This window comes from Lycorma delicatula, chromosome 7 (genome assembly GCF_047948215.1).
Source record: "Lycorma delicatula isolate Av1 chromosome 7, ASM4794821v1, whole genome shotgun sequence".
Classification (NCBI taxonomy): Eukaryota; Metazoa; Arthropoda; class Insecta; order Hemiptera; family Fulgoridae; genus Lycorma; species Lycorma delicatula.
Window position 1 is genome coordinate 58,236,633 of NC_134461.1, and position 22,862 is coordinate 58,259,494.

Sequence of the window (22,862 nt, forward strand, 5' to 3'; positions counted from 1 at the left end):
AGGCTCTATGTCCATATCTGGTCAAAAACAAAGCCATTTTTCGCCACGATAATGAGTCTGGATATTTGGCTTGGGTTGCTGCTGCAAAACTTCGTGACCTACGCTTTGAAATGCTTCCATATGCAACGTATTTGGTTTCCAGTGATTACTTACTCTTCTAAAGAAATGGCATACCAGACGAAGATTCACTTCAAATTATGGGGTCGAAGCTGAGAAAACCGCTTATTTTGCAGAGTTGGATAAATTGCATTATACCGAAGGTATTAAAAAGTTGAAAAATCTTGGTCTAAATATATCGAATTACAATATGACTATGTGAAAATAGAAAATAAAAATCCCTGAATAATGTGTTTTCTTCCATATTTCGAGAACTTTCTGAAAAGTTTCCGTACATCCTCGTATTATTCTACTCGTCAAAGTTTAAAAAAACGTAACACATAGATGAACAGTAGTTTTATCTGGGGTATTTGTAGTATGGGAACTGTTAATACTAAAATGGAAGAGATAGCGCATCCTTACCCTGAGCCTCAACCGAGCTTTCTAAATTTTGAGTAAAAGTTTTATTAAGAGAGATATTTTAATCCGAAACGCCAAAATTAAGTATAGAAACGACAGGTTTATTAGAAAGTTAATTAATTATTTATATAAATAATTTTTGTATCTCACACAAGCGTGAGATTAAAATTTTTATCTAAAATTGTATAGGTTAAGATTTTAACGTAAAATGAGGTTAAAATTATTTTATGTTAAAAAGAAGATAAAAAATCATTTTCATAAGTTTTTCTTTAGTTTTTTGAAGAAAATTCTCAGTAATAAAAAAGGAAAATTTCTTATGTGAACAGATAAGGATTGAGAAATAAGATAAAATCTTTCCCAATATTCTATTATTATAAAGTGAGTTGTTAAGATTCAAACTGATCGGTAAAAATATAAGTCTATTTATTATAACTTGAAAATATTAAAGGTTTATATTTCGGTCTAAACGTACTGGTCATAATAAGTATAATTTTCTGAAAACTAAAATGTCTTTGTTTATATTCTTTTAAAATTATTTTTCAATTATGATTTTTATTTATTATGTTTATGTTATATTTACTTATGCGTTATAGAGGTACTTCATTCTGATTCTGTATGGATGTGCTTTCTTAATATTAAATGATATTTATCTAAATAACTGATTTTTACTTCTGTTTTAAAAATTACGAAAAGTAAACACTGGATATGCAACAGTTGCAGTTTACTGGTTGTTTGTTATAGCAAAGTGGTGGGGACCATTGTACTCATAAACTGCTAGTTGAAAGTCAGTTGTACGTCGTCTCGCGACCAGTACATGTGGTTAGATTAAACTGTTAACCCCAATTACCGGCATATAAACGCGTGGTTTAACCTACATTAGATTTTATCAGCAAATATTATTGCTTGATTCATGAAATTATATAATGCTTTAAAGTGTAATTATAATTAAAAAAAAAACAAATGTGGTATATTTTTAATTAAATATTTTATATACAATATTATTTTAAGTAAATTAAGACTGATCGACTATAAAAATTGTTTAACAAAAGAATTTAAAAAATATATAAATAACTGAAATGCAGCTTCAAAATGGTAAGAAAAAATTTATTAAATAATGTATTATGTTTGGTTTTTCTTTGTGATTCCCATATAATGATTTCGTTAGTATGCAAGTAAAGAAACAAAAGAGATGAAGATTTCAGGCCGGGAATAGAACGAGAAGAAATTCCTTAAGGAAAACCTTAACTAATCAATTGCTTCGTTATATATATATATATATATATAAAATAATTTCAGTTTAATATATATATATATATATATATATATATATAAATATAAGATTTATATTTATAGTGAAGCGAAAATGAATTTTAATATTAGATTCACAATCATATTATCTGTAAAGCGTGAAGATAACATTTATTTTGATACATACGTCAACATAAAATGCAGAGGTGTAGTTTTTTACGTCCTTTACTTGAAGCAATATATTCCATACAAATTTTTGAAATTTTGTGTATTGATTTCAATTAATTTTTTTAAATATTAAAGAAGACTAGATTTATTAAATTATCATTTTATAGTAAAGCTAATATATATATATATATATATATATATATATATATATATATATATATATTACATTATATATATATATATAATGTAATTTTTAAAAAAGGAACAAAAGACTTAATTATGAAAAAAATATTTAAAAAAAAATTAAATTAAAAGTTTTTTTTTGTCAATAGTAGAATATCTTTAATCTAACGCAGATTATAATCTCACTTCAAATTACTATTTCCTTCAATATGGTTGACTATTCTATGCTATAAAATAAATTACAGAATTTGAATATATATATATATATTCAAATATATATTTATATATATTTATTCAAGTTTAGTTTTATAAACAATAACGGTATTCATGACAATTATTCTTTTAATTTTCGACATACACTTTTTTTATTTTGTAAAATCATCTATGGATCTCATTAAAAAACAGCTTTACTCTGCATTTTGAAAGTACATTTACATCCTTTGACTAACTTCGTCTCTCTTTTTTTGGGAAAACAATCTTCTTGGTTTTTCCTGAAAACTGTTGACATCTTTTATTTTATTTCTGAAAGTATTTCGGTCAAAAATGTCTACTTCTATAATATTTAATTTTTTAATAGATTTTTTCAATTTCTTGAAATTAATTATTTTTAGTTTTTCGTTTGGAAAAATATAATTAAAGATACTTTTTTTAATGTAGCTTTTAATAAAAAATAATAATAATAATAATTGTTACAGAATGCATTTAATATATATTTATATTTAATTTGAAAACTTAAATTCTCATAAATTATAGAAATAATGTTTTTAATTGTTAATATTTTATTTTTAATATTTCTTTTTATTAACAATTTTTTTTCGTCTGTTCTCATTAATTTCGTCCCTTATTTTTTTTCTATTATATTCTGAATGAATAGTTTTTTCTTCTTTTATAAATTGAATCTGTTATGCAGTTATTTATTTCGAGCTAAATTTTAATACTATATTAAATATCAAATTACCAACATTGTTATTAATGATCAAGAAGACGACGAATTTATTATTTGAATTATTATTTATAATTTGAATTATATATATATATAAATGTATATAATTATATAATATAATAATTATTTATTTGAATACAAGAAAGGATCAGTTAAGATACTCTTAGGGACATTTGACTTTGAGAATGGCTTTTTTGTTCTTAATTCAATTTTTAATTAATCTTTCAAATGATCGTTGAAACCCTTTTATTTTACATATGAAAACACTTATGGCTTTATGTTCAATAAAAATACCTAGTTCTGTTAAAGTACTGTTTGTACTAACAAATCAATTATAAAAATATATTTTAGCGTATTCAAGAAAAAAAAATTAAAACTTTTTCTTTTAAAAAATATTTCTTGATTTTAAATGTAAATCTGTGAGAAAGATCTGTAAATTTTTTTTGTAAATAAAACAATTTTTACATTAAAAGTACTAGTATACTACAATTTACAGTTATGTTCCGGTTAACAGAGCCTATATTATATATAAAAAAATGAATGTTTGCTTGTTTGTCTCGTAAGCGTTTCTATATCATTCATCCGATTGCGATGAAACTTTGGCGAGTTGTGCGAACGCCCACAAAAGTTTCTGAATTAGTTTGGACCCGCTAGGTGGCGCTGGGATCGAGATATTTCGAAAAATTGTATTTACGGTCGATTTGGCTCATTTTCAGAATATGTGTTACGTGGAAAGAAATACCTCCGCAAAAAATGGACCCGCTATATGGTGTTGGGGCTGAGATATTTGGAAACATTACATTTATGGTTCGATTTGGCTCATATTAAGAACATATATTAGTTACGTAAAAAGAAATATCTTTACGAAAAAGGGAAAAAGATAAAAAGGGAAGAAGGGAAAGAATGGAAGAGGGTAATAGGGGAACAAGGAAAGATTAAATTCTGTGAAGATCCGTAATGTTCAGGTTTTTAATGTTTCATCAAATTGTTCATTTAATCGATATGTATACTGAAATCTACCAATAGCGAAGCATTGTCGGGTCAACTAGAAACTAAATAAAACTCTTATATATATATATATATATATATACATATATATATATATATATATATATATATATATATATATATATACATATATATAAATGAATTGTGTTTGTTTGTTTGTCCCGTATGCGTTCCTATACCAATCATCCGATTGCGATAAAACTTTGATGAGTTGTGTACACGTCCGCGAAGGTTTCTGAATTAGTTTGGACCCGATAGGTGGCGCTGGGGTTGTGATATTTACAAAAATTGTATTTATGGACCGATTTGGTTCAAATTCAGAATATATATTAGTTACGTGAAAAAAAAAACTTTTGCAAAAACTATACCCCTAGGTGGCGCCGATTCGAGATATTTACGAAACAAACAAATACACAAACAGAATTTCTTCTTCTACATATATAAGAGGCAATTTCATAAGTGTGTCCGCTATAGATTAAAAAACTACTGGACTGATTTACGCGGAAAAAGGGATAAACGGATATAGTGAAAGGTTATATTTTGTGAAGTTCCGTAATGTTCAGTTTTTTAATGTTTTATCAAACTTTCAATTTTATTTATTTAATCTATATATATATATATACTCAAATCTAGCAATAGGGAATCATTGCCGAGTCTACTAGTTATACATAAAAAAAGCAGGCAACACAGGACTTTCCCATTACGCGGCCTTTTTCAGCTGCACGACTTATGCACATACACACACAACTTCATTAAAAATATTTATCATTTTATTTAAATATAATATTTTTTATTTATTTAATTCAATGACTATAACTAAACCGCACGCGTGCGCTGCATAACGTATTTCATTCGCGCGGGTGTGGAGGTACTAATGGCCACTTTAAATACTTTTTTACACTTAAAAAAAGAGTAGACGACTACAGCAGCTGTACGTCAGTGCTACACTAGCGCTCCTTGTGGTGAGAGAAGGTACTAATGACGCGGTATACCCACTTAGCCAAAAGTTTATTTAGAGTTTTTTTTGGATGCGGGTGCTATTTTACAATTTTTTTTGCAAATACTATACTATTTTTTAATTGTCAAAAAATGTGCCTAAGAAAATATGATCTTAATTAGGCCAAATATCGAGATACGGAGGGTTACCTCGCTCTACAGTCTCACCCCTTTAACCTTTTAAGTTGAAAATTTAATGGCAACAATGCCTCATGTATAGAAGTTATCTGACTAAGTTTGGTCAAAATCGGTCGACTACTTCTGGACTAATACTTGAAACACCGAATACACACACGTACATACCAACATTTCCACCCGGTTTTTTGTTTGTTTTTTAAGTTCCTTAGGTGTTAAAACGTAAAGATCCGGTGAAAAACGCATACGTATACCCAAACGGCACCAATTACAATACTTTCCCTTCTAAAGGTATAGCGCTGCTGTAGCATTAGGCGGGAAAGTAATATTGTGAGTACGCTATTTTCTGTATCTTTTGTTCCAAAATATTCGGAAAAAGGATTACTATTGATGGTAACTTTCTTACATTAATATATATAATAAACTACAACAATAATTTATTATTAACATAGATGAAAGGTAAATACATGTATTTTTTAATCTTTTAATTTATAGTCAAAACAATTCGAATAGAGGCCATTTAGAAGTAATTTTTTCCAAGTATTATTATTTTTTATTCACATGTGTAAGGATAGTTTCTCGTATTCATTAATTTATTTTCGAATTGCAAATACAACTTTTTTATAAACTTAATTTTATTAATCCTTTATTTAAAGAAAAATCTTTTTCTATACATTCTAACTCTATTTCATCTCGAAACAGAAAATAAAATAAACAACTCCAGTAGAAAGATTTTGTAATTGTGATGACTGGGATTAAAAATTATAAAATAAAATTTGTAGAATTTTACAAATTTTTTTACATTTCTAAAATTAAAAAAATTTTTGACGAAATAGTAAAAATATTAAATAGATGTAATGCTTGTATTATATAAACAAACGTCGTTTTATTTTTATCAACGAAAGAACAGTTCTTTATTGAATTCAATATGTTCGTTTGTGTGTAAACACTCTTTGTCTGGGATTTTTATTTTTATTTCAGATTCAGATTAGCATCGTTAGAGTGTTAGCATTCGTGTATTACAAAAATACACGAATGGCCGCGATTTCTCGTCTGGTTCATTTCAAAATGGCTGAAAAAATTAAAGTTTTGTAATAGCCATTACCTAATAAGAGTATAAGCTATCAGGTTGGTTCAACCGCAATAATGTAAGGTTTACTAAAATATATAAATATAAATTTTTTAAAGCTAGAGTAAAACCCACCCCAAAATGTCGGAGAAACTAACTTTTTAATAACTGAAAATAAAATTTGCCATAAAACCACCAAAACACGAGGTAAATAAGTTATATTAACTTATTTTTATGTAGCGTAAGTAGAAGTTAGAGATAAAATAACTTTGTAAGAAATGAATTAATAATTGCGAGAACAGTAACAGTAATAAGAATGTTCATTTGAGAAAATCTTACTAGACTTTTCATTGATAACTGGTTTTGTTATAGTGTAGTCAAAATGTTGTTGTGAATGAGTAGTTTTCCTCAGAAACGATCAGTGTTGAAAATTGCTTGGACGTTCTTGCTAAAATTATTCTTGTTAGAAAATTTCTTTGATTGGAAACACATTTATTACTAGCGCCTTAATTCGTACCATATCAATTTTGAATATTACTGCTACATATCTTTATAAAATATTGTACAAATCTGTGTTAAGATTTGGTTCGTTTATAAAACCCGAGCCTAATCTTACAACAAATTTTTTTGTTTTTTTAATAATTTTTATAATTTTTTTTGCTGATTATATTATTTGGATCTAAGTCCTATTTATCCAGTATGCATTTAGAACAATTTACTTAACGCTCTTAGAATATTACGTTTTCACCTGCTTTTTTCTTTATGAAGGCACTATTATCAGAATATCTCACTAGTACTGAAGTGTGATCATTTTTTTATTCTTTGATTTATTTTATTTACCTGGTATTAAATAAAAAAGCCCAACAATTTCAACTGTAATTAGATTATAACAATGGTATTAGTCACTTTTGAAAACTTTGTACGTAGTTTCAAGTGTTTTATCATGACTAAGAAAAACTATCACATCAGTTCAATATAAAAAATAACAATTTTATTTATGAAAGAAAAAAACAAAATTCTTCTTTTATTTAATTTAATTTTTGCAATTTATTTATATTTATCTTTAAATACATATAGTGTATATAAAATTGAAGAAAAGGTTTTTATTTTTTTAAATATATTTTTGTTAACTAATTAAGTCTTTCTAAAACCAAGGTGACATTCTTTGGTTTTTTTTGACATTAACGATAACAAAAAATGATATAAGTTTTGCTATAATTAACAAAATGTTGCTACTTATTTACACATATTGAGATTATTTATGTACATGAATAAGTAATTAGAGTTTACAGAAAAAACCCATAAAACTTAAATGAAATAAATTATTTACATACGTTAATAATCTATTTAAACTAATTTAAGTAATTATTATTATTTCCTTGTACAATGTAAAGGAAGTATTATGATTGCGAAAAATTTAGATTTTCAGATTTCAACGGAAATAACCATTTTGACCACCCCTGAATCCATTTTGACTAGTTTCGGCGTGACGTATGTACGTTCGTACGCACGTTTGTATCTCGCATAACTCAGAAACGATTAGCCGTAGGATGTTGAAATTTTGTATTTAGGACTATTTGAATGTCTAGTTGTGCATCTCCCCATTTGATTGCAATCGACTGAACCAACAGTGTCCAAAAAAGCCTAAAATTAAAAAATAAAATGAATTTTGGAGTTTTTCTTAACTGCAGTAATAAACACTCTTTTCAACGATATATCACAAGTGGTACTTATTTTCATTGGTACCAGAGTTACAGCCAAATAGAATTTTAATTAATGAAATATTTGGATCTTAAGGGAAGGCACATCGGTTCAAAACAGATTTTATCTCCTGTTTTTTTTAATTTCTTTTTTTTAATTTAAATATATTGATTTATTAATAAATATTAACCTCTGATTGTAAAAAAAAGTACAATAAATAATATAATAATAAAAAAATTGAAAAAAATTAAAAAATATCAGAAATTATTAATGAAATAAAATTTTATGTACTTTTCATTTTAAAAAATGTGTGTATGAAATTTAATAAGCATACAAGGAAGCCATGTGATAGCCACAACAAATTTTTATATATAGGTAAGCAATTTAAAAAAAGATAAATTAAAAATAATGGAGTAGAATTATGAATAATAATGATTATATTTACCAACAAAATACCTAAAAAGTAAGTGAATAAAAGTAATGTTGAAACTACAATAAAAATCATAGTAATTAACCACACGTCTTAGGAGTAGTTGACCTGATTCGTTCAAGACTACAGATTTACCGGTACAGTTATATTACACTGGAAGTCACTGTAAATATCACTATCATAAATGTATTAAAAAATTAAAAATAAGGAAGTAAAACTATGAATAATGATCTTTATTTTTGTTAAAACAAAAAAAACTAGGAAATGAATGGATGATTTCAATATTAATTCAACGTTTTTATTTGAAAAATATAATCGAAAATTTAATTTATATTAATAACTCCCATATTAACATAGAAATTACGTATTGCCAGTGGTAATTAGTAAATGAATATAGGGTATAGCCTCCATTCAGTTTATCTAAAGTGATAGTGTGATTTTACGTAAATAACAGAAAAAAATTAAAGCCTCTATCAATAAGTTCAAAAATATATTCAGGCAAAATCACATTTATTTTTAGATTATAGACGAATATATCTAGTATATCTATATTAAAGCAGAAAGTATGGTAATCATGTTAAAAATCGAGTTTTTTTTAATCTTAACGGTTTGGTGTCCAACTAGTTCATCTAAACCAAAAGAACATGTATGTTCGTACATATTAATGTCGCACTGCTTTTGGCCTGTATCTCATGATTGTCAAACCAATATTTTTTTTCAAATTTAACTCAAATATTTCTATACATAGAATATTGATCATATTAATTTGTTTTTCAAACTTCGTTAAGGAAATGCAAACTGTAAAAAAGGAAATTTGTTATCAACAGTACAAATATAAATAATCCAATAAACGTTTTTCAAAACATTAATCTCCACTTAAAATCTCCTCTTAAAATTGAAAGATGTTTTTTGTTCTATCTCCAATCAGTTTAAATATTTTTTAACAACTTTTTTATAGGCCATATAATTTTTTAGCCAATTTTTTATAGCTTATATAAAGCTATAAAGAAATGTCTACAATTTTTTTAAATTATAGACCCCAGACCTAAAATGAAGAAAAGTTTTTTTTCTTAATTTAGCTTTTACTGAAGAATGTGTTAGATTTAAAGAAAATTTTATTTAAGAAAATTTGTTAAGCTTAACCTATATACGAATATTTTTAGAAAATGTTTCTTAAAATTTATCATCATCTATAAAATATACGTATTCTGTTTTTTGTTGGCTCTCTTTCAATTTTTGTTATTAAAAAAAAAAATATGTTTTTTTGTCCCATTAAGGGCGAATAAAATTAAAGTACTTTTGGCCCATATAATACACCCCCAACCCAAAATAAGAAGAAATTTTTTTATTAGTATCGTAAAAGTTATACTTTATTTTTTCATTATTTTGAAAAATTTCTTTTTACTTCCTTGTACGAAGTAAAGGAAGTATTGGGATAGCGAAAAATTTCGGTTTCCAGATTTCAACAGAAATATCCATTTTGACCATCTCTGAATACATTTTGACTAGTTTCGGTGTGACATCTATACGTACTTATGTATGTATGTAACAAACGTACATACAAAAACATAACTCAAAAACACGCATAACTCAAAAACGATTTGCCGTAAGATGTTGAAATTTTGAATTTAGAATTGTTGTAACATCTAATTGCACCTTTCCTTTTGATTACAATCGACTGAACCAAAGGTGTTCAAAAAGGCTCAAAATCCAAAAACATTTGGATTCTGGACCTTTTCTTAACTGCGGTAATAAGCCCTCATTGAGAGCTTTTCAACGATGTATCATAAGTGGTTCTTATTTCATTTGTTGCAGCGTTATAGTCAAATAAAATTTTAATTAATGAAATATTTGGATCTTGGGGAAGGCACATCGGTTCGAATCAGACTTCATCTTTTTAAATTTTTTTTTTTTTAATTTTAGTATATTGTGTTATTAATAATTATTAACTTCTCATTGTAAAAAGATTTTTTGCGATAAATAATAATTCAATAATTACAAAAAAAAGAAGAAAAATATCACAAGTTATTAATGAAATAAGATTTTATGCCCTTTTCTCTTTAAAAACAATGAGTTAATGTAATGTAAGAGGCGTAAAACGAAGTCATGTGTTGTCCACATCAGATTTTTTTTAATTTATTATTATTTTTGGGTAAGGATAACTTCATAAAAAGAGTTTTACAGTTTGGTCCCTATAGAGTAAGAGAGATCCCAAAATAAAAAAAATAAAAAACAGTTTTAAATACTACTTAAATATCAGACAGAAAAGTTTATAAGGAGAAAATTGAATCAATAAAGGAGAAAAAAAGATAACAATGCTCAAGAACTATCAAAAGAAAAAAAGAACAGCTAACTCAAAGAATTAGAGAATATTGAACAAAGAAAAAACAACAATGAAAGTGAAAATTGGAACATGATTTTTCAGAGGCCAAAATCGAAAAGAAAAACGTTTATAGGAAATTTTGATGTTTAAATCTTATTTTGGTAATCATCATAATCAATAAAAAAGTCCATTGAAACGGGGGCTCCTAAATTTAAAAAAAATCGGGGATTTTTTTTGCTTTTATTTAAACGTTTATTATGAAAAGAAAAAAACGTTTAATGATTGAATTACAAAGACTTATGGCTTTGCTGGAAAAGTACTTTGTCAGCTTTTATTTTTTTTTTAAATTTGAAAGAACTACATAATATTCAGTTAATATGGTGGAATATTACTAGAATCCTGTAAGATTTGAAATTCTAAAATATTATCAAATTTATTAAATTGTACATTTATTGTACTTATTGTTTTTTTTTATAAATTAAAAAAAAATTGAACATAAATGTACACATACGTGTACATTCTAATTACATTGAAATTATAATAATTTTGAATTATGAGTGTATGTTATGAAATTATTCAATTGAATAGAAAAAAAACCGTTAGATGTTTAACATTTATAATAATATGATAACATGGTGTTATTTACGTAATGTGGTTTCTTGTCAAAGATCTGAAGGTCGTCTTTTTCTATATAAATACTTTTTTCTACTGAAAGAACCTAAAATATTATTGTGTTTTATGAAAATATGAATTGCTTAATTTCTTGTAATCTTTTCAATATGTCTTTAATTTGATCTGAAATTTTGTAATCATATTTATTTGATCATTTTGTATTTTTTTTTAAACAGTTACCGTTAATCTATTCTCAATAAATTTTTACTAATAGAGTTTTTGATAATACTTTTTATATTTATAAATTAATTTTTCATTTTATTAAAATTTTGTTTATAATACTGAATAGCCAGTTGTAAGTTTTCTTCTTTGGTTAAAATTCAAATTTTTATTCATATCAAAATCACTGGAATTACAAACATAATCCCTTAAAAGCTTTCCCGTTTCATTTTACTAAGTCGAATAAACTATTACATATCAGCATTTAAAGCCCACCGAAATGAAGTTGGCAACCCTACAACTGATATCTTCATTCAGTTCACTACAAGAACTGGCTGAATAATGAACAGAAATTTTCAAAGTAAATGCATCTGTTTAATGTCCTTGAACCTTAAATTCTTTACAGTCATCACAATCATAAGAAAAAAATTAGACATGCAGGATAAAACAAAACATTAACGTACTGTTTTTTTTGTTGTGAAACATTGTATGTGTGTCCGTAAAATAATAGTGAGATTTTAAATGATTGTAGCCTCGAAACAATGCATTGTAGAGAAATGAACTTTACTTTTAATGAAAGAGAAACACTCCAAGTTTATGTGTGCGAAAGCTAACGTTTGCGAGTTCTGTTTCCAATCCACGCAAGCAGCCCGTGCGTATCAGTCAATATGTTTGCGGTGCAGAGGAAGGCTCAATGTGTATTGTGGCTTTAAGTCGGTTACATGTGTTAGGCGTAAATAGACATTTTGGGTAGGTTAGAGCAGGATGATGATTTTTTTTACTTCCTTGTACGAAATAAATGCAGTATTGTAATATGGAATGGAATGCAAAGTTAGCGGGAGTTTATAGATTCTCCCTTCGGATCGCAGAACCTGGACAGAGTCCCTTGCTGCTGGATGATTCAAATCGGGCGTGTTTTTAAAAGGTTTATTTTAAGTGACAGGTCTAATATTTCAATTTTTGCCTTTATTTTATATTTTGATTTTAAGGACGGATTTAATTGCATTCCAATCCGTTGTTAAACCAGCGTTATCGAACCCATTTCATGGGCCGACCACGGAAGGCTAGGCTTTTGAAAACCTGTCCTCCCGACGTAATTCCCCTTCAGACCGTCCACTGAAGTCCTTTCGGTGCTAACGCTACATAGGCTAGGAGGAATACGCCACAACGGGGCACTAACTATATGGAGGGAGCAATGCGCCCCCTTTTCCGGAGGAGTCGCAATTGCTGATTTATGTTAATTCCTATGTAAGTTTTAAAGGAAGGGTTGTTCTTCATCCACTTCTGTTATGGCTGCCTTTCAGGACGCATCTCTGCTGGACTCTGTTCCGGACTCCTGTCCGTGATGTTGGGACGGGTAGAGGGTCTTCCTTCTTCTTCCTCTTCTTCTTCCGATGACGTATTGTAATAGCGAAAAATTTCGATTTTTAGATTTCAACAAAAATAATAATTTTGACCATCCCTGAATCCAGTTTGACTAGTTTCGGCGTGACGTCTGTACGTACGTACATACGTATATAAGTACTTATGTATCTCGCTTAACTCGAAAACGATTAGCCGTAGGATGTTGAAATTTTGGATTAAGGACTGTTGTAACATCTAGTTGTGCACCTCCGATTTTGATTGCGATCTACTAGATAACAAAAGTGTTCAAAAAAGTCCAAAATAAAAAAAAATTTGGATTTTGGACTTTTTCTTAACTGCAGTAATAGGACATCATTGAAAGCTTTTCAACAATATATCATAAGTGGTACTTATTTTCATTGGTTCCAGAGTTATAGCCAAATAACATTTTAATTAATGAAATATTTGGATGTTACAAGGGGAAAGCACATCGGTTCGAATTCGACTTCATCTCCTTTTTGTAACATTTTTTTAAATTTAAATGTATTGATTTATTAATAATTATTAACCTCTGATTGTAAAAAATGTTTTGCAATAAATAATAATTCAGTGATAACAATACAAAAAAAAAATATATGAAAAAATATCATTAGTTATTAATGAAATAAAATTTTATGTACTTTTCATTTTAAAAGATGTGTATATGTAATTTAATAGGCATTATTACATATGTTTATATGTAACAGATTTGGTGAAACATCTGATTATTTAATATTAACTGAAAATTATAATTTAGAATCGTATTATTTTTGGATTTTCTTAGCATAATCTTCTAAAAATAGTATATTTATTTTTAAAAAAGTAATTTTCTGTAATTGTTTAACAGAAAAATAAAATACAATGTTATCTTGGTTCTAACTGTACATTTTTGAATTGTATTCAATTTAAAGTGATTGTTGAAAACTTGTTTTCACTTGTGCGAAATATGCTTCTTACAACTTGTTAAGGCTCAGATTTCATTTCCTCCTATAAATTTTATAAAAAGGAGGAATTTTGAATTTTATTAAAAGAAGTACTTTTAAATTTTAAAAATAAAAATTTTCATTTTTTTGTTACTCTCTCTAAATTCTCACTTTTTTTACTCTTGTATGAATTTGTCTAATGCTCTATTTTTAGTCAGTCTTCTTCCATCCTTCAAAAACTAAATTTGTGTTTGTTACGAAAGTATAATTAATTACTACAATAATATTATATATACGAATTACAGGTTCAAGGATTATAATAAAAATAATTTATATTATTAACGAAGTAAAGACTTTTATTTATTTGAATGAACCAGGAATAATAAAATATTTAGAATAATTAAATATAACCGAGGTATTCAACTAAGGCGGCAATTATTCGAACAAAACTGTTCTTACGTAATATACTATTCTAGATCAGTATTATTATTTTTTAACTTTTTTAAAATTAAAATATATTGATTTATTAATAATTATTAACCTCTGATTATAACAAAATTTTTACAATAAATAATAACTATAAAAAAAATTATGAAAAATATCAGAAGTTATTAATGAAATAAAATTTTATGTACTTTTCATTAAAAAAAAATGTGTATATGTTATTTAATAGGCGTACAAGGAAATAATTCATGTTTCTGGAATATATCGGCATAATGTTCGTATATGGAGTACTGAACCTCGACATACATTAGTGTGTCAGTAAAAAAGAGAATGTGTGATGCACTATTGGTCGAAACAGAGTCATTGGTCCCTTTTTTCTGAAAAACAATAACGAAGAACATCTTACTGGATATATTGGAAGGGAATGCAGCACTTCAAGTACCGGAGAATTCTATTTTCCAGTTAGAAGGAGCTCCTCCACATTTTGCCGTAATCGTGCAGGATTTTCTTAACGAAACATTTCCTCAGCGGTGGTTCAGTCGAGAAGGGTGAATTGCCTGCCTCCTACGATCACCAGACCTTACCCACATGGATTACTATTTTTGGGGGTATGTAAAAACACAAGTGAATTCCGTTCAAGATCGAAATATGGACCCATTTATAAGAAAGGATCGCTGAAGCTGTTTCTTCTGTTATGCCGGATATTCTCTGCCAGTATGGCAAGAGATTGAATTACGTTTTGACGTCTGCAGAGCAACTAAGGAAGCACACAAAAAATCTTTTGAATAGATAAGAAACTTGTAGTGTTTCTCTTTCATTTAATGTATAGTTCATCTCTCTACAATACTTTGTTCCGAAAATATTACCATTTAAAACGCCACTATTATTTTACGGATACACTGTATATTCTGCTTCAAATGAAGTAAGGAAGCTTTATTGTTTACACTATTTAAAATATTCTTCTTTATTTCTCAGCGGTCCAAGATAACTAATTTAAATTCAAGTTTCAAGAACCTATCTAGATTTTCTATCTCTCTTTACATTCCCGTCTAGCTCTTTTAATAGCTCTGCTATAGCTTTAGGAAGGAAAGTATTGTAATCGATCTAATTTGGTCATATGCGGTTTTTACCGGATCTTTACATTTTGACACCTAAGTAACCCAAAAACCGGATGGAAATTTTGCAGATGTACGTACGAGTGTATGTTTTGTGACACCCTTTAAATCACCTTATAACTCCAGAACTAGTCGACCGATTTTGACCAAACTTGATCAGATTACTTCTATATGTTTCCATTTAAAAGGTCAAGGGGGTGAGGCCTATAGAGCAAGATCAGAATTATCAGTATCTCAGTTTCTAGAATTTTCTCCTAATTAAGGTCTTATTTTTCAGGTCTTATTGTTAACATTTGTTAACAATTAAAAAATAATATTTGAAAAAAAATTTGGAAAATCGCATTCCCACCCCAAAAATATACTCTAAATAAACTTGTAGCTAAGTAGGAATACTGCGTCAATAGTACCCCTTATAACCAGAAGGAGCGTTAGTGTAGCACTCACGTACAGCTATGTATAGTCATCTGTGAGAGTAGTCGGCTGTATGTTGTGACGTCACCGGTGAGCGGTAAAATTAAATAAATGAATAATAATTAAAGTGTAAAAAATATTATATTTAGATAAAATGATAAATATTTCAAATTAAGTTGTGTGTGTATGCCGTGAATCAGAAAAGTTGTGACGGTAAAGTTCTACAACTTTTGTCAGTTTTTTTTTATATTGGTCTTCAACTTATACGGAGAGAAATTGAGTTAAAAATTTCTTTTAATAATTAAAAAATGATAGTTTGAGCTTACTGAATGATTTATCTAGTCTGTTTAAATATTTTTCATTTACCTGTTAAAAAATAATTTTTGGTGGAATCGCTGTGGCAGCCAGTCACAGCGATTCTGAATATTTAAAAAGGTCATAGCAAAAAAATTTCGATTTAAATATTTTTTGTTAAAAAGAAATTAATGACATAAGTTTTTTTAAATATTTATTTTTCATACATCCCTTCTGATTGTTAAATGTATTCCAAAAAAGAAATATATAATTAAAGATCCAATCCGCTTCAGCGATAAATGTATAAAAAACTTACGTCCTCAACATGTTTGACTTCATTTTAAGCTCACCCTAAAGAAAAAGTAGGTTGTTTCCTTTTAATATTAGTAAAATCAAAATTTTTGATTAGAAAAAAATTGTAAAACAATTAAGTAAAAGTATCGAGAACATTTTGTTTTTAATCTATGAAATCTTTCATTACTATCAAATAATGAAATATTCTAATCGAATTTTTTAATTTATTTTTTAAAAGAAATTTCTTATGACTATAAAAAAAACAACTGAAACTGACGTGATCAATTTGTAAATTTTACGTATGTAACCCTAAATACTAATACCACCTAATTTTTTAAGAAGATCCATTATTATTTATCATTTGAACAGAACGAATTACGTTAAAAATTTAATTTAATGATTTTATAAATAACTTTTTGTTACATTTTTTTATAACAAATGGACATTTCAGTATTAATTTACTCAGTATTGTCAAATTTTCTTTTACTTTATTTATCTTTAACTCTTTACTCATCTTTATATGGGCAGGGTTGTTTGTAGGCTACCAGTTTTTTAAAATAAAAATAAATACTAAAATATTTGAAATTAAATAAAACAAAATGATTTTAAAACAAAGAGATAAATATTAAAAATTTAAAAAAAACACGACTGCCAAAAAAAAAAATTGCTGACAAACATTGCTTTTTAATATAGAATAATTAATAATATAGGATAATTAAAGAGCGTGCGGCTGACAATTTTGTACATAGTATAATTTTTTTTTTCAATATTTTAAATCTATTTAAACAGATATATTAAGCAAATTTTCGTGGAAAAAATTGTAATTAAGCACTTTTTTTTCATAAATATTTTCTGTTCATGTAAATTTTTCTTTAATCAGGTAGTGTTTTCCAAAAAAAATCATTATTGAAATTATATTTAGTTGGATTACTTAAGAAACTTGAATATACTGTGTATAATCTATTTTCACTTCTAAATAACCTTGAACCCCAGTAATTGTCATTATACAAACTGCATGTTAACTACAAATGTTTTAATTATATACATAATCACTTGTGTAAACATAACAGTAATATAGATATATTGGATATAAAGAGATCTACATTGATATATAATAAAAATCAATTTCTTTCAAAGAAAACAAATTTATAAAATAAAAGGTATTTATTTGTATATTGTGCATGTAAAATATGATAATGTGTAAAATGAATGGTTCTAACCTAATAGATTAATTATTAACATAACTATATCCATCTTCTCAACTGATTTTTTTTTATCTTCAGTCATTTGACTGGTTTGATGCAGCTTTCCAAGATTCCCTATCTAGTTCTAGATACTAGTGCTAGTGTAGGGTGTATACACCCTACAAATAACAAAATTCTTCTACCTCCATAATCTTTTCTCTTCCTATTTTTACATTCAGTGGTCCATCCTCGTTATTTCTATTACATTTCATTATTCGTTTTGTTCTTGTTTATTATCATGCAGTAGTTCTTGCGTAGGACTTTATCCATGCCATTCATTGTTCCTTCTAAATCTTTTTTATTCTCAGCTAAAATTACTATATCATCCTTGGCTGATTAATAATTATTTTTAGTTAATTTAGAAGGAGGATATATTAAAATTTGTCCTAAAATTATACACTTTTTCCAAGTTTTTTTTTGTAAATAAATGATTAATTACTAATATTATTTGCTCTTTTTCGTAATGTTATATACCAAACTACATTTAATGTACTTAGTCTGTACTAAGTAGGCATTGAATATTATACTAATTATAACATTAGTTTGGATTAAATCATCTATCGATAAACTACACATGTGCTCCTGGACAAGATTATAAAGTAGCCTGATCAGAGAGTCTCTCATTAAATTGATTGGCTTTTTTTATTTTTTATTCCTTTTTCTTTGACCAAATTTCATGAAAGTTTGATCAGCTACATTTGCTTCATCCATGGATTATGTGATACCTTTTATTGCTGGTGGTGGATAAAGAAGCAGATGTCTCTTCACTTGTTGGCTGCTAAGTGGGTTGGCAGCTATGTATGCTTGTGGAACTGGTCAAGGACTGAGTTTTCTATTTGGAGATTGCACGAAAAGTCAAACTAGTGACTGAGGAGTTCACTGACAAAAGTCACATGTTCTATCCTATCCTTTTGGGCGTATTATCAAAAAGACGTCTACAAAAATGGATAAAATAAAATTAATATTTTGGAATGTAGCCATAGACTTTTAGTTACTAAACTATTAGGAAGAAGTGATGTTTTGCGCTAGTAAGCTCATTGGAACTGCACAGTAGACATGATGTCATTTTACAGTTTACAGAAGCACTGACATTTTCTAGTAAAGATAGAAACAGTTACACAATTAAAAAGTGTATTAGGAGTGGCAAAGATAAAATATTTTGTGTCTAAACTTTTTCTCCCGAGTATTAGCCATTGTTATAAGGAGAATAGAGGCAAAGGAATTGGATTGGCTGCTCCTTTTAGATTTACAGTTCCTATTGAACTTAGGGAAAATTAATCCAATTTCTCATTTCATGATTTAAGTTTACTATTTCTTGAGTTATTTAAAGAAAAATAAGATATTATGAAAATAAATCGAATACAAATTTCCATCTTCTAATAAAAATCTGCTTACTAACAGAGCTTCCCATTGGAATTAATTACACAATTTTACACTAGGTGTCTGTTTCAAGAGAGGCTCCAAGAACAGAAGCCACTCTTATAGATTAAATGTTGGAATTAAGGTGGAGAATTTTCCTCCTTAGTGTTGTTACTGTATAGAGAATCCACTTTCATTTGTCCTCAGAATTGGTTACAAAAAATCTGATGTGGACATCACATGATTTCCTTGTACGCCTATTAAATTACATATATTTTTTATTACATTTTTTCTTTTTTTTTTGTTATTATTGAATTATTATTTATTGTAAATTTTTTTTACAATCAAAGGTAAATAATCATTAATAAATCAATATATTTAAATTTAATAAAAAGAAAATGAAGTCTGATTCTCACCGATGTGGCTTCTCCTTCTAAGATACAAATATTTCATTAATTAAAATTTTATTGGGTTAAAACTCTGGAACCAATGAAAATAAGTACCACTTATGATATATGATAAAAAATTTTTCAATGAGGACTTATTACTGCAGTTAAGTTCAACATTCAAATTTTTCGGGATTTTGGGCTGTTTTAAACACTTTTGGTTCAGTCGATTGCAATCAAAAGAGGAGGTGTACAACTAGACGTTACAACAGTCCTAAATCCAAAATTTCAACATCCTTTGGGTAATCATTTTTAAGTTATGTGAGATACATACGTACAGACGTCACACCAAAACTAGTCAAAATGAATTCAGGGATGGTCAAATGTATATTTTCGTTGAAATCTGAAAACTGAAATTTTTTGCAATTAGAATATAACCTTGTACTTCGTACAAGGAAGTAAATACAAACAAATCAAAAACAATAAAAAAGATAAAAAACAACATTCTTAAGTTTAAAAGGTATTTTAATTATTACACAATGATTATCAGTGTTTATGAAGAAATTGCTAAAAATAAATAAAATATAATTGAATAAATAAACATAATATTCTTCTTCTTCAGCCATTTATAGATCCATCATGCCTATTCCATCTCTTTTATTTTAAAATAAAATATTCCCTTTCATTAAAAATAAAAGTGAATTAATTACTAAAACAGTTACTATCTTGTAAAATATCTTAAGTTTACTTACATTTTTAAAGTTATTTAAAATTTTAGTTATAAAACCAGCTTAGTTTTCTAATATTAGTTACTGTACTTTTCAGGAAGTGGTCGATAATAAAAATCATTGATAGATCTTTGATTTATTGACAATAAATAAAATTTTATTAGATTTTTAATGTTAATTATTTGTCATAAAATATATCCATAAATAAACGTTTTACAGTAATAAAAAGTTATTGCCCCTCCATATAAGATGAAGTTGCATAATTAATAATAACAGAAACTATATTTAATTAAAAGAATAATTAATAATAAATACTGCATTGATTTAACACATGGAAAAAATTTACCGTTATGTACTTGCTTGTATATTTTATGTTCAGGCCTCAAGCTGTATTCTTCAGTAACTGTTTTTTATAATTCATTTTCTATTTATAAATTCCCCTGATGGTCAAATTGTAAATTTTTCCACATAACTAAAGTAAAAAAATTAAAGAAACCATATTTTCACATAAATGGAGAAATAGCTAAGGTAACGTTTAAAAGAAATAAATAGTTATTTTGTTGTAAGAGGAGTTAGAATTACTGTGAATTTCAAATGTTAAGTGTGTTTCTGTGAAGATGTGAAACATGAACACTAACAGAAAAGTAAAAAAAAGACTGTAGGGATTTGAAATCTAGACATACTCATAGAGAAGACTGAAGAAAATTAAGTAAACATTGTGAAAAATCAGTAATTAATTAAGAGAGTAAACAAGAATAGAAGCTTGATTAGAACAGTTCAGCTGAGGAAAGCTAACTGACCAAGACATATTCTAAGAGGAAACATTTTGAATTCTTATTGTCAAAAATTGAACAATTTAGCTAGAAATAGAAAAGAATGGAGACAGACATCATGTAAATGATCAGATCACTGATATATTGATTTGTCTTTGAATCTGCAGAACAAGAACAAAGAAAAACAATAATGTTCTAATTTTTTTCTGAAAATAATACTAATGTTAAATTTTCTTTAACAGTCACCTATTCTTCTTTTTCAACTTCCTTGACACTACTGTCCAGTGTGAGGTTTGGGCTTATCACTAGTATTCTCCAACATTCCCTTTCCATCACCATCTCCATGTAACTTCACAGCCTATCCTTCCAAGAAGATAAAGAATATCATCCATCTATCTTTTGTATCAATATTTAGATTCTGGTTTATTTTTGAACAATGTAGTCCTTTCCAATGCTTGTTTATTAGTTTCATAACAAGTAACATTTTACTTGGTTGGGTTGTTGGCCTGATGCAAACCCCCAACCTGGAGGACCGATTTATTTTATATATGGGATTTTCCCCTATCCTTTGGAGAGCCAACTCCTAACTGCAAGCTCTCTGGTTTTGGTCCACCCCTGGTATTTTATTTTTCTGGTACCCAGTATATTTAGTGAGCAATCTCCAATCCACCACCTGGGGAGCCACCCGATGGGAGATCAGGAACTCCACCTGGGAACAATCAGCTCTAAATAATATAAATTTTAGACACATATTACAGATTAACTAATGCATATTATTATTTGAATCATCTTGATGATGATGTAAATAATACATTTTTGTCTACAAACTTATAAAAAATTTAATGTTTGCAAATAATCACTTCAGTTATATAATTTCACAGAAGGTTAGTTGTTTATATTTTACATTTGTTTTTTTTTTTACATTTTGATTTGAAATGGCAACAGAAAAAGTGGTTTTTAACAAAATAAGCATTTCTTTATTTCCTCTTTTTCACCAGTTTAATAATTATGTAAAGTTAACAAAAAATAATTTTACACCAGGTTGTGAGACCTAAAATATGAAAACGAATTGACTTTGTTGTCTTTAGAACCTTTTGTCCTATTTACACCTAAAATTTCTTCATCCTTTCTGCTACTATTTCTAATTTACATTTTATCTTATTTTCCTTCTTCATACTAATTCTGCATTCTCCTTTCTCAGTTAGCTTTTTTTTGTTCTCCTCCTCATTATTAATTATTCATTTTCTGTCTTTACTTCTCATCCACTTTCTAATCTTACCTACTGATTTCATCTCTTTTCTTTCATCCATCTCATTCATCTTTTTCTTCTTGATTTTTTGTCATTCACCTTCTGATACTTTTCCTTTTTTCTTCTCCAGTTTCTTCTCTTACCCTAGTTTTTCTTCTTCATTCTGTTTCTTAAATATTGAATTATTTTTATATGTTTTGGAATACATTTCTTTCGATTGTTTATACATATATAATCTCATTGCAAGTTGGGTAATAAAAATAATGAAATGCTATTATGTAATATTACTAATTTACTATTTAATAACAGTAAATAATAGAATTATGTAATTTCTTATCTTAAAACAACAATGATACATTATAGAAAATCTATTAATAAACAACGTTTGTTTTAATCATAAAAAAAAAATGAAAGGGCTTAATAAATTGAATATACCATGCGGTAAGAGTTGAATCGAGTTGTCAAATGATCAATTTAATAATAATAATATACATTGTAAGCCATTACTAAATAAACTGTGTTTATAAGTCTTGATATTTTCAACCTTGAATGTATAGTGTATTTGATCAATTATTTGCCTACTCGTATAACTGTTTTAATATTATTTTAATCAATGAAGCGAAATGGAAACCTTGTAACCTGAACAAAAAATAATAATTTACTTACATTATTTAAAGTTATGTTGAAATAATAATAAAAATTAATTAT

At 27.2% G+C, this 22,862-nt stretch overlaps 1 protein-coding gene across 1 annotated transcript in view; it reads left to right on the top strand.

The window, feature by feature from the left end:
• Nucleotides 1–1,306: 1,306 nt before the first annotated feature.
• LOC142327543 (organic cation transporter protein-like) overlaps nucleotides 1,307–22,862 on the top strand; it is a 119,535-nt gene continuing 97,979 nt past the window's right edge. Inside the window, exon 1 of the mRNA XM_075370688.1 lies at nucleotides 1,307–1,608. Within this exon, the coding sequence (XP_075226803.1) occupies nucleotides 1,593–1,608 (16 nt within the window). The 5' untranslated portion in view covers nucleotides 1,307–1,592. The remainder of the gene's footprint in view (nucleotides 1,609–22,862) is intronic.